Source organism: Panthera tigris, chromosome D1 (genome assembly GCF_018350195.1).
Source record: "Panthera tigris isolate Pti1 chromosome D1, P.tigris_Pti1_mat1.1, whole genome shotgun sequence".
Classification (NCBI taxonomy): Eukaryota; Metazoa; Chordata; class Mammalia; order Carnivora; family Felidae; genus Panthera; species Panthera tigris.
In genome coordinates, this window is record NC_056669.1 from 113,999,597 (window position 1) to 114,017,308 (window position 17,712).

At 46.9% G+C, this 17,712-nt stretch overlaps 1 protein-coding gene across 6 annotated transcripts in view; it reads right to left on the reverse strand.

Moving 5' to 3' along the window:
- The window catches only part of AP2A2 (adaptor related protein complex 2 subunit alpha 2), an 84,734-nt gene that overhangs the window by 60,050 nt on the left and 6,972 nt on the right, over nucleotides 1–17,712 (reverse strand). The window contains exons 1-3 of one of the 6 annotated variants that reach the window (XM_042957586.1): nucleotides 15,805–15,902; nucleotides 14,178–14,213; nucleotides 11,567–11,673 (exon numbers count right to left, since the gene is read on the reverse strand). The exons of 2 other annotated variants lie outside the window; for them this stretch is intronic. In XM_042957586.1, the coding sequence (XP_042813520.1) occupies nucleotides 11,567–11,673; nucleotides 14,178–14,213; nucleotides 15,805–15,848 (187 nt within the window). In that variant the 5' untranslated portion in view covers nucleotides 15,849–15,902. Of the gene's footprint in view, nucleotides 1–11,566; nucleotides 11,674–14,177; nucleotides 14,214–15,804; nucleotides 15,911–17,712 lie in introns of those variants that run through there. 3 more of the 6 variants (XM_042957587.1, XM_042957591.1, XM_042957588.1) reach the window with 3 other exon arrangements.

The following is a 17,712-nucleotide window of genomic DNA, read 5'->3' on the forward strand; positions in this document are numbered from 1 at the left end:
AGCACTCCCTTTAATATTTATTGCAGGGCAGGTCTGCCAACAACAAACTCCCTCACTCCTGTTTATTTAATAATATCCTGGGGCACCTGGGTGGCTCAGTCGGTTAAGCATCCGACTTCGGCTCAGGTCACGATCTCCTGGGTTGCGAGTTCCAGCCCCGCATTGGGCTCTGTGCTGACAGCTCGGAGCCTGGAGCCTGGAGCCTGCTTCGGATTCTGTGTCTCCCTCTCTCTCTGCCCCTCCCCCACTCACACTCTGTCTCTGTCTCTCAAAAATAAATAAATGTTAAAAAGAATATCTTAACTTCTCCATTTTTAAAGGATGATTTTGCTGTATACAAAGTTCTTGGTTGACAGTCTTTCTTTCAGCATTGTGCAGATGTCAGCCCACTGCCTGCTGGGCTCCATGGTTTTAGATGAGAAATCAGCTGTTAATCTTGAAGATCTCTTGAGGGTGTCAATTTCCTCACTGCTTTCAAGAGTATCCTGAGGTCTTTATCAACAGTTTGACTGTGATACGTCTAGATACTGATCTCCTTCTTAAGTTAATCCTATGGATATGCAGATTATTGTTTGTCACCCAATTCGGGGAGTTTGCGTCTTCAAAATAATCTTTGTGCGTCTTTCTCCTACTCGTCTCTTTCTGGGACTCCAGTTACAGATACATCAGTGTGCTAGATGATGTCCCACAGATCTCTGAAGCTCTGTTCATTTTTTACTTTTTTATTTGCTGTTCCTCAGATTGGACCTATGCTTACCTTGATATAGATCTTAATGATTATCTTAACGAATTTATTCTCAAATTCACGGATTCTTTCTTCTGCCAGCTCAAATCTGCTGTTAAGCCCCTCCAGTAAGTTTTCAATGTAGTGATTGTATTTTCAACTCCAAATTTCTATTTGGCTTATTTCTACCTCTTCACTGATATGCTCTATTTGGTGAGACATCATTTTCATTTTTTCCTTTAATTCTTAAAACATGACTTAAGTTCTTAGAACAGATTTATGACACCAGATTTAGAGTCTTTGTTTAATTGGTTCAATATCTGGACCCTTTCAAGGACAGTTTCTACTATTTTTTTCCTGTATATAGACCATATTTTCCTTTTTCTTGGCATACCTCATAATTTTTTATTGAAAACCGGGTATTTTCGCCAATGTAATGTGGCAACTCTGGAAATCAAAGTGGGGCTGCTGGGAATCAGGGGCTGCTGTTGCTGGCAGTACCTGGCGTTTAGTTTGCTGTTATTGTTGTTGCTGCGGTCGGTTTTTTTAGTGAATTTCCTGGACTTGTTCTGTAAAGTCCATAAATTCCCTATAGTTTACAGCTACTAAAGTCTTTGCTCAGTTAACTTAGTGGTCAGTTAATGATTGGTCAGGGATGTCCTTAAGTGCCTTGAATAAGTGTTCCAAGGACCCTGTGTGTAGAAGCACACTTTCAGTACTCAAGGCAGCCATAACTCTGCCTTTGCCCTCATTTCCTATTTGCACAGGGACTCAAGATTAGCCAGAGGTGAGACACTGGGGGCCTCTTGAGTCTTTCCTAGGCATACAGCCTTGCACCTGTGCAACCTTCTAGATCTCTGAAATCTGTCGGATCTTTTCTTTTCAAAGCCCCCTGATGACGTGTCATTTTTCACATATTCTTTTTAAGATTTTGGCCAGAGGAGCACCTGGGTGGCTCAGTCGGTTGGGCATCCGACTTCGGCTCAGGTCACGATCTTGCAGTTTGTGGGTTCGAGCCCCACATCGGGCTCTGTGCTTTCAGCTTGGAGCCTGGAGCCCGCTTTGGATTCTGTGTCTTTCTCTCTGCCCTTTCCCTGCTTGTTCTCTGTCTCTCTCTCTCTCTCTCTCTCTCTCTCTCAAAAATAAATATTCTTAAAAAATAAAAAAAAATATAAAAATAATGGTTTTGGCCAGAGGAGTTAAGATGCAGAGAAGTAGGGGGACCAGGATATCCATACCCCCTACAACACAGCTGTACTGAGGTCAGTTCACTTGGAACACACAGGAAATAGATCTGCGGAGCGGCAAAAGGATCTCCACGGTTGCAAGAAGACAGCCTGGCAGGACTGAGGTGCATGTATGTGAACCGCGGGAGGTAAAACAGCATATGCACGGAGGGGAGGGAACCCCTTCTGTGGAGGGACAAAAGGAGAGCAGGAGAGAAAGAGGCTGTTAAAGTGCGATATTGAGCTAACACAAGAGGAAAGCCTCTCTGGACCACGGACTGGGGAACAAGAAATACGGAGAGTGCCACTTTCTATTTTGCAAACATCCTTAGGAGCTGAAACTCCAAGGTTTCAAAGTGCACGGCTATCTCCGGAAGGGAGCTGGAAGCCATGGCAAGCACTCCCGGGGAGGAGGGAGCTGGCCACGGGGTGCATAGCAAGGAGTAGCGATCTCAGGGGCTCACTGGGAGAGAGCAGTCCCCTTCCCGGAGTACTTTGGGAAGAGGGTTTATGGCCTCCCCAAGGGCAAAAGACCCTGATAAAAGATCAGAATCACGGGGTGGCTCTACTCCAGAACAGGGGAGAGGAGCCGCACTGAGCTGGGTCCCTCAAGACTACGGGTTTTGAATCCCAGTCGAGAGCACGGAAGGCTGGGAGACCGACCACCCAGACTGGCCATTCTGTGAGGGCTGCCTGAACAGCGCAGGTTAAGATATCCAGTCAGGGGACAAGAGATTGCGGTGTCGCCAGTTTTCTCCCCAACACCGACACAGTTTGACTTCAGAGAGTAGCACAGTAACCCCCAGTGGAGGCAGAACCCCCTGACACCAAACCCCGCCCCTCCGTGCCTGGCGACTGCTTATCGAGGGGAGCAAGACTGACGGACCCAACACAGCTGGCCCCTCTTCCACACCAGCACGGCCACCCATCCCGGGCACCAACACAACTGTTTTTGTTTTGGTTTGGTTTTAGGGTTTTTCCTTCATTTTTTTCTTTTCTGTTTCTTTATCCCTCTACTCTTTTTCATTTGGAATCAGGCTCATAGTTTCTGATTTGTTTTTGGCCAATTCTTATTATATACACAATATATATAAATATTAATATTTTTTTATCAAGCATTTTTACTCTATTACCATTTGACCTTCTCTCTTTCATCTTCTTCTTATTTTCCTCTCTCTTTCTCTGGATTTAGACTTACGGTTTTTTGACTCTCCATTTGGATTTCTTTTCTCCCCCTTTTATTTTTCTCTTTTTATGGGATCAGGCTTTCCCCTCCCCCCTTTCCTTTTTTTAATTCCAGGGTTACTTCAACAAACAAATTAAAGCACATCCGGTTGAAGGTCCGAATACTCCACCACTATAAGCAAGGAGGAGCTCTGCAGAGGACTGACCAGTGGGACAGAGCAGCCAAAACACAGCAACAGAGAGCACACGACATACATCAAAAACACTACCTCGAGTGCCAGGCCCTGGACAGCGTATAGTTTTAATACAGTAGTGCTCTCAGGTACCGGACACATAACAAGCTTTTAAAACATGCAAAAGACAGAAACTTAGCCAAAATCACAAAACGGAGGAATTCTCCCCAAAAGAAAGTTCAAGAAAAAATCACAGCCAGAGAATTGCTCAAAACATATAAATAATATTATGTGAACAAGAACTTAGAATAAAAGTCAAAAAACTAATAGCTGGGCTTGAAAAAAAGCACAGAAGACACCAGAGAAACTCTTGCTGCAGGGATCAAAGACCTGAGAACTAGTCAGGATGAACTTTAAAAAATGCCATAACTGAGATGCAAAATAGACTAAATACAGTGACAGTGAGGATGGAGGAAGCAGAGGAGAGAACAGGTGAAACAGAAAATAAAATTATGGAAAATAATGAAGCTGAAAAAAAGAGGGAAAGGAAATTACTAGATCACGAGGGGAGAATTAGAAAACTAAGTGATTCCATAAAACGAAACAATATCCATAGCATAGGAGTTCCAAAAGATGAAGTGCAAGAGACAGGGGCAGAAGGTTTATTTGAACAAATTATAGCTGAGAACTTCCCTAATCTCGGGAAGGAAACAGGCATCCAAATCCAAGAGGCACAGAGAACTCCCTTCAAAGTAAAAAACAGGTCAGCACCATGACATATCATAGTGAAACTGGCAGAATACAAAGATAAAGAGAGGATTCTGAAAACAGCTAGAGACAAAAGGACCTTAACCTACAAGGGTAGACACATAAGGGTAGCAGCAGAGCTGCCCACTGAACCTTGACAGGCCAGAAGGGAGTGGCAGGAAATATTCAATGTGCTGAATAGGAAAAATATGCAGCCAAGAATCCTTTATCAAGCAAGGCTGCCATTCAGAATAGGAGAGATAAAGGCTTTCCCAGATAAACAAAACCTAAAGGAGTTCATGACCACTAAATCAGCCCTGTAAGAGATCCTAAAGGGGACTCTGAGTGCAAAGAGCAAAGACTACAAAGGACTAGAGGACATCACCACAAACATGAAATCTACAGATAAAACAATGACACTAAATTCTTATCTTTCAATAATCACGCTGAATATAAATGGACTAAATGCCCCAATCAAAAGATATAGGGTATCAGAATAAAGAATAAATAAAAAAATTTTTAAATGCCATCCATCTACATGCTGCCTACAAGAGACTCATTTTAGACCCGAAGATACCTGCAGATTGAAAGTGAGGGCATGGGGAACCATCTATCCTGCTAGCAGACATCAAACTAGATTTTAAAACAAAGACTGTAACAAGAGATGAAGCAGGCATTGTATCACAATTAAAGGAGTCTATCCATCAAGAAGATAACAACTGTGAATATTTATGCCCCCAACGGAGAAACACCCAAACATACAAATCAATTAATCACAAACACAGCAAACGTACTGATGATAATACCATAATTGTGGGAGAATTCGATACTCCACTTACAACAATGGACACATCATCTAGGCAGAAAATCAATAAGGAAACAACAGCTCTGAGTGACACATTGGACCGGATGGACTTAACAGATATATTTAGAACATTTCATCCTAAAGCAACAGAATACACATTCTTCTCGAGTGCACATAGAACATTCTCCAAAATAGATCACATGCTAGATCACAAAACAGCCCTCAACAGGTACAAAAAGATTGAGTTCATACCATGCATGTTTTCAGGTCACAATGCTATGAAACTTGAAATCAACCACAAGAAAAAATTTGGGAAGCCCCCAAATACATGGAGGTTAAAGAACATTCTACTTAAGAATGAATGGGTTGGGGTGCCTGGCAGCTCAATTCGTTAAGCATCTGACTCTTGATTTCAGCTCAGGTTATGATCTCACAGTTTGTGAGTTAGAGCCCTGCATTGGGCTGTGTGCTGGCAGTGTGGAGCCTGCTTAGGATCCTCTCTCTCCCTCTCCCCCTGCCGCTCCCCCACTTATGCGCTCTCTCGCGCGTGCACACTCTCTCTCAAAATAAATTAAAAAAAAAAAAAAAAGAATAAATTGGTTAACCAGGAAATTAAAGAAGAAATTAAAAAATACACGGAAGCAAATCAAAATGAAAACACAACTGTCCAGGGACGCCTGGGTGGCTCAGTCAGTTCAGTGTCCAATTCGGCTCAGGTCATGATCTCAGAGTTCGTGGGTTCGAGCCCTGCATTGGGCTCCACGCTAACAAAGCAGAGCCTGCTGAGATCCTGTCTCCCCCACCCTCCTCAAAAATTAACCGAGAGAGAGAGAGAGAGAGAGAGAGAGAGAAGTTTCCATTTACTATATTCCATTACCAGCAAGAAACTGCCTCATCAACACAGATCATGTCTGTGGAACAAAATCCTATCAGACACCTAGCTCCCTAGCTTTGATATCTGGGTTTCAGAGCACTGGGTTTAGCAAACTAAACCTGTATATACTATATTGTTCCATTTAATGAAGAACAATCCACCCTGCTTGCCGGCTTCAGGTAAGAACTAGAAAAATATGCCACGGAATCATGTGTTCCCTTTAAATTCTCCTTTAGAAGCACATGCCAAACCACCTTTATAGTGAGAACTACCTTCCAAAATTAGACTTAATTAAAAAAGGTATTACTACTTCCTTTGAGAATTAGAAAGTAAAAACAGTAAGGGGTACCTGGGTGGCTCAGTCAACTGAGCGTCCAACTCCTGATTTCAGGTCAGCTCATGACCTCACTGTTTGGGAGTTCGAGCCCCACGTCGAGCTCTGGGCTGACGGTGAGGAGCCTGGGATTCTCTCTCTGCCTCTCTCTCTCTGTCCCTCCCCACACATGCTAGTGCATTCTTGCTCTCAAAATAAATAAATAAAAACTTCTTCAGAAAAGTAGAAATACTAAGAGTCAAATTCTTATTTCCAAAGACGTGATTAATCCAAAGCATTAAAAAATGGCCACAAAGATCGCGAAGGTCTGTGTGTGTATAATAGATGAAATCAGTCCAAAACTTGGGTAAAAGGGAGGACCACAATTGGGGATGCCGGAAAGAGATGATCGAGTGGTAACTACTGACTGAGCCTAACAGAGCAAGCTGGAACCAGCTGCCTGCAGGAGGGAGAAGTGGTAAAAAGCAAATCTTCTCAGAGAACCCGCAAAGGGTTAGAAATTAAAGACGCCAAGTGCCTCGGGCGGTGGACTCTGGAGGAGGCTAGTCTGCCTAAGGAATAGCAGGCCCCTCCAGCACACCCTACAGCCAGGCAGCCCACTCTCACGACCTCAGCAGCAGACGAGAGGTTTCCTCTGGAAAAGCAGGAACACAGAAGCTCTAGGCCTGGTGACACCACTGAGTGCTGGGATAAGGCGCCACACTAAGAAAAGCACAACTGAGTGACACCCACTGACGGTGAGACACCCCCTTCCCAGAACAGTGGCAGCTGGGCTCAGAATACTCGCCTCCTTCCCCAAGCAGGAATTGAGACCGAAGGGTTGTTCTGGGAGAGACCGAAAAAACCAACGACACGCGGGTTCCCCCAATGACGGAGACCGCACATCCATCACCGTGCAAGGAGCCCTCCCCCCGGGGCCCTGACCACGCTGGCCAATGCTGGCGCACGCGAGTGGACGGACTCCAACCAGCCGGCATCAGGAAGCTCGCACGGCACGAGCCAGACACCAAAACAAGCCCCAGAAAAGGAATTCCGAGCAAAGAGCTACGTGGAGGAGGACACTCCAAAGCAATGCATAGTCTCACACAGAGAAACACAGCTTTAAGAAGCAGATGACACCACAAAAGGACAACTCGGACAAGAAGAAGGCCTCAAATGATAAACCTACTAGCAGAAATAAAAGAATTCAAAAGGGCTGGAGGACAAAGTTGGACGTCTTGGAAAATAGAACACCACAAAGACCAAGAAATGGAAAATGAGAGATAAGGTAAGAAAATGTAAGCCAAGAGGTCCAGGTTTCACCTCTTATTAGAGGATCATTCAAAAAGGAGAAAGTGAAAGGAAACTACCAAAGAAATAAAACAACATTTCCTGGGGCGCTTGGGTGGCTCAGTCGGTCAGTTAAGCGGCCGACTTCAGCTCAGGTCACGATCTCGTGGTTTGTGAGTTCGAGCCCCGCGTTGGGCTCTGTGCTGACAGCTCGGAGCCTGGAGCCTGCTTTGGATTCTGGGTCTCCCTCTCTCTTTGCCCCTTGCCTGCTCACGCTCAGTCTCTGTCTCTCAAAAATAATAAACATTTTTTAAAAATTTAAAAAAAAAAAACAAGAACATTTCCCAAAACATTTCTGACATTTCTGACATTCAGACTGAATCATGCCACCAAATACCACACGTGGGCACAGCATCTTAAAATTTCAAATGACTAGAGGGACACCTGGGTGGCTCAGTCAGTTAAGCATCTGACTCTTGATCTTGGCCTCAGGTCCTGATCTCAGGGTCGTGAGTTCAAGCCCCACAATGGGTTCTGCCTACTTAAAAAAAAAAAATTAAACTTTCAGACCACTAGAAACTAAGAATAGAAATAGAGTCATACCTTCAAAATTGAGGAAAAGTTAACTTCAGCCAGAATTCTACCAGAGCCAAATTCTCAATTAAGTACAAAGGTAAAAAATACTTAAAAAAAAAAAAAAAAAAAAATGCAGTATCTCAAAAGAATTTCGGCTGCTATGCACTCCTACCGAGTTCAAGTGAGCACAAGCCCGGAGCACACACACATGGACTCCAAAGAACCGAGGTCCAGCCAGAGACAAGCCCCTCCAGACTATGGTGAAGGGAAGTCCCCGGAGGGCAGCACCGACAATCCGTCCAGACGACAGCAGAACTGACCGCTCCAGGAAGGACACCTCAACATGGAAAGAAGGGGCTGACAGGCCACCTGCTGTGTCCAACCACACAAAGGGGGATCTCACAGTCATATCCAGAAGCTTAGGGCTGAAACGCAACAGGTGCATTAAAAAGTACAAAAGGATGGGGGCACCTGGCTGGCTCAGTCTGTGGAGCACGCGACTGTTGTTGACCTCAGGGTTCCAAGTTCGAGCCCCACACTGGACGTAGAGATTACTTAAAAATAGTATCTTGGGGCCCCTGGGTGGCTCAGTAGGTTGAACGTATGACTCTTGATTTCAGCTCATGATCCCAGGGTTGTGGGATCTATCCCCACATCAGGCTCTGCACTGAGCATGGAGCCTGCTTTATATTCTTTCTCTCTCCCTCTCCCTCTCCCTCAAATACATACGTACAAACATACATAAAATATTTTTTTTAAAAATACAAAAGTATAAAAACAACAATAGTTAACACTAAACACATTAAAAGTTAAACTATCAGGGGGCACCTGGGTGGCTCAGTCAGTTAAGTGTCCCACTTCAGCTCAGGTCAGGATCTCAAGGTTCCTGAGTTCAGACCCCAATTCAGATCCTCTGTCCTCCCCCCTCTCTCTCTGCCCCTTCCCTACTCTCTCACTCTCTCTCAAAAATAACCATTTTTTAAAATAAAAATAAAAAGTTGAACTACTGGGGTGCCTGGGTGGCTCAGTCCGTTGAGTGTCTGACTTCAGCTGAGGTCATGATCTCACAGTTCGTGGGTTTGAGCCCCACATCAGGCTCTGTGCTGACAGCTCGGAATCTGGAGCCTGCTTTGGATTCTGGGTCTCCCTCTCTCTCTGCCCCTCCCCTGCTCACACTCTCTCTCTCTCTCTCTCTCTCAAAAATAAACATTAAAAAATAAATAAACATTAAGAAAAAAATTTTTTTAAGTTGAACGACCATCTCAGCTGAGAAGAATATTTCCAAATGTTAATTGCTATACACTGATTAAAATGACATATTAGAGAATGAGTAAATGAAAGCTCAGGTATATTAAGTCCTCATCTCCCACAGTAAGAAGTCAATAAATAATTAAATGGGGGGAAACACCCATAAATAGTATAAACATTAATTTAGTAATCACATTTCTTAAAGTAAATATGAGAACAAATGGCTATAAAATCAAAATTAACTCTAAGTTTAGGAACGGGGAGATAAGGCAGATGTCAAGTGTTTTATAATTAACTTCTTAAACTACATTCTCGAGTTTTAACTTTTTCCTAACTTTTTAAAACAACGAAAGGGGCATTTGGGTGGCTCAGCTGGTTAAACGTCTGGCTCTTGACTTCGGCTCAGGTCACGATCTCACGGTTCATGGGTTCGAGCCCCACATTAGGCTCCGTGCTGACAATGTGAAGCCCGCTTAGGATTCTCTCTCTCTCCCTCTCTCTGCCCCTCCTCCACTCATGTGCTCTGTCTCTCTCTCAAAATAAATAAATAAACTTTAAAAACTAAAAGTAAAATGCATTGCTTTAAAAAGAAAAAAAAAAACAAAACACTTGGGGCACCTGGGTGGCTCAGTCGGTTGAGTGTCTGACTTCAGCTCAGGTCATGATCTCCCGGTCTGTGAGTTCAAGTCCTACGTCAGGCTCTGTGCTGACAGCTCAGAGCCTGGAGCCTGGAGCCTGCTTCGGATTCTGTGTCCCTCTCGCTCTCTGCCCCTCCCCCTGCTCGCTCGCACGCTCTCTCTCTCTCTCTCAAAAATAAAAATAAACATTTAAAAACAATTAAAAAAAAACAATTAAGGGCAAGACTAGACAAAAACAAGAAGAAAAATGCACACAATTGAAAAGACCTGCCCAATTACTAGAACACTACCCCTCTCCACCATCGGTGATGAGTGTCCATGCACATGACCCCCACACCACCCTCTGGCTTTAGCCCCAGCTCCGTGGACGATCTGGTCCCCACCATGGCCATCCCCCCAATACTCACTGCAGGCATCCTACCACCCCCAACCTTTCAGCTCACTCAATCAGGTAAGCAAATTCCGACACCCATCGGCCACCCCCATCCCGGGACCAACGATTACAGTCTTCCTCTCCCCTCCCTCCCCCATCCTCACCTCCTCTTAGCCAGCCTCAATTCCATGGCATAAACTAAGCCCTGACCTTCCTTCTCTGTCTGTGCGCTTGGCTGGCAAACCCCTCCCTGCTGAATCCAATTCTGGCCAATCCAGAGCCGGGATTGCTGAGTGTCCTGGTAAGACTACACACGCGACCGCTGGGCTGGCCTCACATGTGGAGCCCAGGGAGGCCCTACCATCTCTCCTCAACACCTTCACCTCCACCCCATGCCTCCTCCCTCCCCTCACCGGCAGCCCTTAAGCGCTCAGGCTCTCCTTGGCACCACCGCCCCCTGCATCTCCACTTTTCTTCACCCCTCCACCTTCTCCCTAGCCCTTCTTTCTCTTTCTGGCGGCCTACAGACATGCTCTGCCTCCCCCACCAGCCAGGAGTCCTCACCTTCTTCATCTGGCTCACAGTCTGCTTCCCCCCCCCGCACCCCTATTCCCAGCATCGCAGTAATTCCTTCCAAGGTACCTCCCTTCTCTGCTCACCCTCCACCGGCTACACCTGTCACTCAGAAGGAAAACTAGACTTCTCAGAACAGCCTACGAGACCCCCATCACCTGCCTTGCCCCCTGCGTCCGACTCCGGAACCCCAGGGTCTGTCTGCAACTCATGCTCCAGCCACGCTGTCCACCAGCATTGCAGGGCATGCCTGACCCCCAGCGGCACAAGCTAGACTGCAATCCCCTCTTCCTGCCTTATTTCCCCCTAATACAGTATATAATGCACTATATATCATACTTATTTTATGTCTCCTTCACCAGAACGTAAGCCACACGAAGGTATTCTTGTCTGTTTTGTCCACCGCGCAACTCTGTAAATTTGATGAACAAATCAATTAAACTTAAAAAAAACAAAAGCTTCCTTTCTCTTTATCCCACTGTGATAAGCACAATACTCCCCCAAAGATGCCCACACTCTAATACCTGGACCTCGTAAGATACCTTCCATAGCAAAAAGAACTCTGCAGATGTAATTAAGATAGGGGAATTATCCTGGATCAGGCAGATGGGCCCAATATAATCACATAAGCCCTTAAAAGGAGAGACTCTGGAGGCAGGAGACAGGCTGGCCAAGTCAGAAAGATCCTGTCTCGAGAGGGATTCGCTGGCGGGCCTCACGGGAAGCAGGAGAAGGACCGTGAGCAGGCTGTAGGAGGCAAGCCAGCAAGAAAAGGGGGCCGCGGCCCCCACACTACAAGGACTGATTGGAAGCAGCCTCACCTCCAGAGTCTCCAGAAGGGACTGCAGCTCTGCTGACACCTTCATCACAACCTCGTGAGATTCGAGGCAGAGGACCCCGCCGAGCCAGGCTGTGCACGGCTTCCGATCTACAGAACACGAGATAATACGGGAGTTCTGGTCTCGGCTGCTAAATTTGTGTTCATTTGTCACAGCAACAATAGAAAGCTAACACACCCTCTACACTCCCCAGTCACCATCTCACCTCTCTCCTCTTTACAGCCAAACTCCGCAAAAGGGTTGAGACTCACATTTTCCAATTATTCTCCCTTAAACTTCCCCATCGGATTCACCTCTGCTCACCCCACTCAAGTGACCTACTACCGTGCTCCCTCCTTACTGGCCTGTGCTCCTCCCACCTGGACATGTCTCCCCCTGACTGCTTAGGGTCTGCGAGCCTGGAGCTCCGGCCACCTTCCTAGAGAGCTGGTCTAGCACCGTGGCTCAGAGAGGAGACTTGGAACCAGGTAGCCAGAGTCTGAATTCCTGTTCTACCACTTTCTAGGCAGTCACGTGGCCCCGGGCTCAGGGCCCCACTTTTCCTCCTCATCTACAAAACAGGAGGATCACAGCACCTACTGTTCAAGTATCATCATGAATGTCAGATGTGTAAACACAGGTAACGTGCTTGGGAGCATGCCAGGCACACAGAAGAGCTGTAGGAGCGAGAGCTAGGTTTCGATCATTTCCACTCGCCTCCCCGGTGAGCTAGCTCCCTGTCTCATGGCTCTAAACAACACCTAGAAGTTCTGCCCCCATACGTTCACCTCTTGCCCAGACCTCTTCTCTGCCTTCCAGTCTTGGATATCCAACTGCGTACTCAGTGTCTCTCCCCAACGCTAATGGTGATAAACAGGGACACGATTCACCTTCCCACCTCAGACAACTAAATAGATGAAAATACACGAAACAACAGTCTCCAGAAACTGGACAAGAGGCTCTGGCAGACCATGACCTCCGAGAGACAGAAAACAAACAAGATGAGAGGGGCAGGTCTCCCCAAAGTGAGGAGACAGACAAAGGGGGCCAGAATGTGCAGAGCAGAGCCGCAGAGGGGTCCTCGAATCTCTGCCTCATCACTCATCTGCCCAGGCACAACCACCAGCTCCCGCGGCTGTGGAAAGAGCCACTGGAAAGCAGCTGGAGGGTAAGCCATGGATGCCGGCACAGGGCCAATAAGCCGGTTGGGGGGCAGGGGGGGGAACCTCATAAAACCCAGGGCATCAAGCAGAGTTCTGAGAAGGAACCCACCTTGGGGCGCCTGGGTGGCTCAGTCAGTTAAGCGTCTGACTTCAGCTCAGGTCACGATCTCACGGTCTGTGAGTTCGAGCCCCATGTCGGGCTCTGGGCTGATGGCTCAGAGCCTGGAGCCTGCTTCCAATTCTGTGTCTCCCTCTCTCTCTCTGCCCCTCCCCGTTCATGCTCTGTCTCTCTCTGTCTCAAAAATAAATAAAAACGTTAAAAAAAAAATTAAAAAAAAATGAGAAGGAACCCACCTCAAGAGGGGGGTGAAATCAGCCCCACACCAAAGGCTGCTCCGGCCCCTCCTTTAAGACCAAACAGTGTCCAAGTTGCTGAGCTTCAGCCCAGGAAAAAGCTCAAGGATATTTAAAGAAATACAATAATATTCAGGGCAAGGTGAAATTCATGATGTCTGGCATCCAATAAAAAATTACAGGAATGCAGGGGTGCCTAAGTTGCTCAGTTAAGTGTTGACTTTGGCTCAGGATGTGATCTCAGGGTTCGTGCCCCATGTCAGGCTCTGTGCTGACAGCTCGGAGCCTGGCCCTGCTTCAGATTCTGAGTCTCCCTCTCTCTCTCTGCCCCTCCCCCACTCATGCTCTGTCTCAAAAATTAACAAACATTAAAAAAAAATTTTTTTTTAATTACAGGCATGCAAAGAAACAGAAAAATACAACCCACAATGGGGGTGGGGGGAGATCTATCAATAAAAACAGACCCAGAAATGACAGATGATTAAGGGGAAAAAAAAAAAAAAAATGACAGAACATAAAATCAGGGGACAGTAACATTAGAAGTCATCATAACTATACTCCATATGCTCACGGAGGGGGACGGTATCACAAGCATGTGAATTGGTACAGACAACACGTGAAAGACCCGAAGTGAAGTTCAAGACACAAGACCTACGATGTCTGAGAGAGAAAATATGCTGGACGAGATTAACAGAAGATCGGACACCACAGATTAGTGCACCTGAAGACGCAGCCCAGAAATGAGCCCAAGTGAAACAAAGAGAGAAAAGCAGACCGAAAAACACGATCTGAGAGAGCATCACTGAGCTGTGGGGCAACCTCCAGTGGCCTGACTTGTGTGTAACAAAGTCCTCAAAGGCAGGACGGGGACAGAAAAAGTATTTGAAGAATAATGGCCAAATTTTTTCAAATTTGGTGAAAACTAGAAACCCACTGATCTCAGAAGCTCGAACCCCAAGCACAAGAAACATGAAGAAAATGACAAGGCACATAACAAATAAAACTGACTAAAACCAGGGAATATACATGAAAAGCAGCCAGAGGAAAAAGCCACACTGCACACAGGTGAACAGTGAGAAACATCGTAGCAGACGTACCTCTGGAAACAGGGCAAGCCTGAGACACAGCCGCACCTTTAACATCGGGGGACAGAATATTTAGCTTGTGGTCTCCGTCTGGTTCAACCCAGAACCACCTTCCACGGTTAATACAACAGCCACCCAAACTGTCTCCCACTTCAACCCTTGTCCCTGCTGCTCGCTCTCTATACAGAAGCAAATGATCTTATTAAAAGCAAAAGTAATTTGGGTTAGATCGTGTGTGCTGAAAACTTCCAAGGATTCCTACAAGGCCTGACATGCTCCGCCCTCCGCTCCCGCAGCCCATGCTCCCCGAGGGCCTCCGCACCTCCACCTGCAGAACTCGCTTCCGCATCTCCTCCAAGCTTCCTTGGAATACACCTTCTCCAGGCTACCTGACCTGACCTGACCACAGGCTTTGAAGCTCAGAACCATCCACACTCTCTGTCCCTCTTCCCTACTGTATTTTTCTCCACGACAGAGCAACAAAAAGATGAATGGAGATAAATAGATACATGTTTTTCTCATTTATTTTGTCCGTCTAGTCTCACAAGAATTTAAGTTCTGAAAGTACAGGGATTTTGTCCATTTGGTTAACCACCGAATCCCTGGTACCTAGAGTAGAATAGTGCCTGGCACATAGCAGGCACTCAATAGATTTCTTGGGGCCGCCCGGTTGCCCTCAGTCAGTTAAGCGTCTAACTCCTGGCTTGGGGGCAGATCACGAACTCACAGTTTGTGGGATCGAGCCCCACATCAGCACACAGCCTGCTTGCGATTCTCTTTCTCCTTCTCTTTGCACCTCCCCAACTCATGCTCATTCTCCATCTCTCAAAATAATAAACTTTAAAAAAAATAGATTTCTTGAATGAATAAATGGTACAATTCTATCAGAAAACAGAATCCAGAAAAATAAATAAATTTTGAAATATACAACTTCAAAATACACTTCACTCTTGGGGCTGCACCAAAAGTATAGCAAAACAAGAACATTATACAAAGAAATACGTTTTCTTCACTACTGAATATTATACAGATTTAAACTAGATCTACAGCAAATGCTACATTAGAGAATATACACCAGACATCAGCCCCCAGCAGAGGAGCATCTCCTGTCCCTCTGTGACCAGCATCCGTGCGAGGGGCCCACAAATCCATCCTGTGGATGACAATCTCAAAAAGGCCAAGCCTCAGGAACTGAACAACTCGGTACGAACGGACCCTCAGACCACCACCTTCCCACCTCCCTCTTCCTCCACATTCTCAGCACTTGGGAAAGCTGTATGTACTATGTTACCCAAGGACGGCTCAAATTGTGGCGAAAGAATAAGGCAACAAAGGGGCACCTGGGAGGCTCAGTCAGTTGAGTGTCCAACTTTGGCTCAGGTTATGATCTCGCGGTTCGTGAATTCAAGCCCCACATCGGGCTGTCTGCTGTCAGCCTGTCAGCACAGAGACCGTTTCGGGTCCCCTGTCCCCCTCTCTCTGCCCCGCCCCCACTTGCGTTCTCCCAAAAATAAATATTTTTAAGCTTAAAAAAAAGAAGGTGGCAACAAAGTTTAAAAAGGATAATTGAGCAGAAGCTACAAGCTAACTAAACGTAACTGAGTTTGTGAGGAGCGTGTCCTACGGAAGGAAGACCTACCGAAAACTACTTGTAGATGGAGGCACACCCCCAGCAGGATTCATTATGAACTCAACCACAGAAGGCTCTGACTCTCATCGGTGCGGGTTCAAAATCAGGTTCTGAGTTGGTCGTGCTGTGCCTGACATAAAGGAAAAAAAGGCTATAGGGCGCCCGGGTGGCTCAGTCGGTTAAGCGTCCAACTTCGGCTCAGGTCATGATCTCGCAGTTCATGGGTTCGAGCCCCACATCAGGCTCTGTGCTGACAGCTCAGACCTGCAGCCTGCTTCGGATTCTGTGTCTCCTCCTCTCTCTCTGTCCCTCCCATGCTCATTCTCTGTCTCTGTCTCTGTCTCTCTCTCTCTCTCTCAAAAAAAAAAAAAAAAATTAATAAACATTGAAGAAAGAAAGAAAACAAGCAAGCATAACGGGAGCACCTGGATGGCTTGGTTGGTTGAGCATCCGATTCTTTTTTTTTAAATGTTTTTATTTATTTTTGAGACAGAGGGAGACAGAGCATGAGCAGGGGAGGGGCAGAGAGAGAGGGAGACGCAGAATCCGAAGTGGGCTCCAGGCTCCGAGCGGTCAGCACAGAGCCCGACGCGGGGCTCGAACCCGCAAACGGTGAGATCGTGACCTGAGCCGAAGTCAGACGCTCAACCGACTGAGCATCCGACTCCTGATCTTGGCTCAGGTCAGGATACCACAGTTTGTGAGACGGAACGTTACGTCGGGCTCCACGCTGACGGTGCGGAGCCTGCCTGGGATTCTTTCTCTCCCTCTCTCTCTCTGTCCCTCCTCCACTCTCACGAGTGCACACTCACATGTGCTCTTTCTTCGCCCAAAACAAATGAATAAATTTCTTTTAAAAAAGAAAAGGCAAAACACAAATCCCAGTGCAGCACTGACATCCTAAGGCTTAGCTCCAAGGGCTTTAGGTACACTAAATAACTAATCCTCATTATGCTCTGAGTTGCCACCAGAAGGGATTTTAAAGGCAAGAAAAACACCTTACCACCCAAAACAAAAACCAGGCAACCCTACTTGGATGCTGGTCTCCACACTTTTAAGCAACGCTGTAAAACAGACACCAGGTCCTGGGGCAGGTGAGAAGGTAAATGGGAAACGTGTTGAGTACAAGGATACACAAAACCACCGCAGCGCTCACTGGGTTTAAACTGGGGGTGAAAACAAAGACTCCAGACTCTACTAGGCCACAATTTGCAAAGGTGAGGAATCAAAGGGTACAGTGTCAGGATCTGACCCAAACCGCTGGTCAGCAACGTCTTATCCTAAATGAACACATCCAGCATCACTCAACTCCCCGTTTCCTGAGGCAGCCGGGAGCTGAGGGAGCCGTGTGGGGCCAGAACCTAGCAAGGGAAGTGGGTCTCCGCCTCACGGCAAAGACCTTCCTGTCCTTGTGGGGCCCAGAGCAGCTGTGGGCACGTCACTGCCCTTCTGCCGCACCCCCACTAACACAGACAACAAACTCCAAGGGCCAGACCACAGGCCCCATCCCCACACCCTGTGTGCCTCTCGCCTTCCCACTGGTGGCTCTCAACTCCCGCCGAAGTCTTTCTGACTCCACTTCCCACACTTTCCCCATTGGGTGATGGTGGGCCCGAGTCCTAATCCTCTTTGGCAGTAACACTGAAGGAAAAAGAATGAAGGGTGGCAGGAAGTGATGTGGGAAGGCAGGCAGGGACAAGAGTGTCGCCACGAGTTTAAACTGCATCTTCTGGGCAACCGCAACATTTTGGGCGAGGCTCGGACTCGCCTCTCCTCTCTGGCACTGTGCATCGGTGCATCTGGCCGTCCCCGGCTCAATCGCCAGGGCGCTATTTTAAAACAGGCCACCTCCTCCTCCCTGCACGCTTCCGATCCCAGCCATGGCGTGGCGTGCAGGGCCCTCTCTCCCACAGAGCG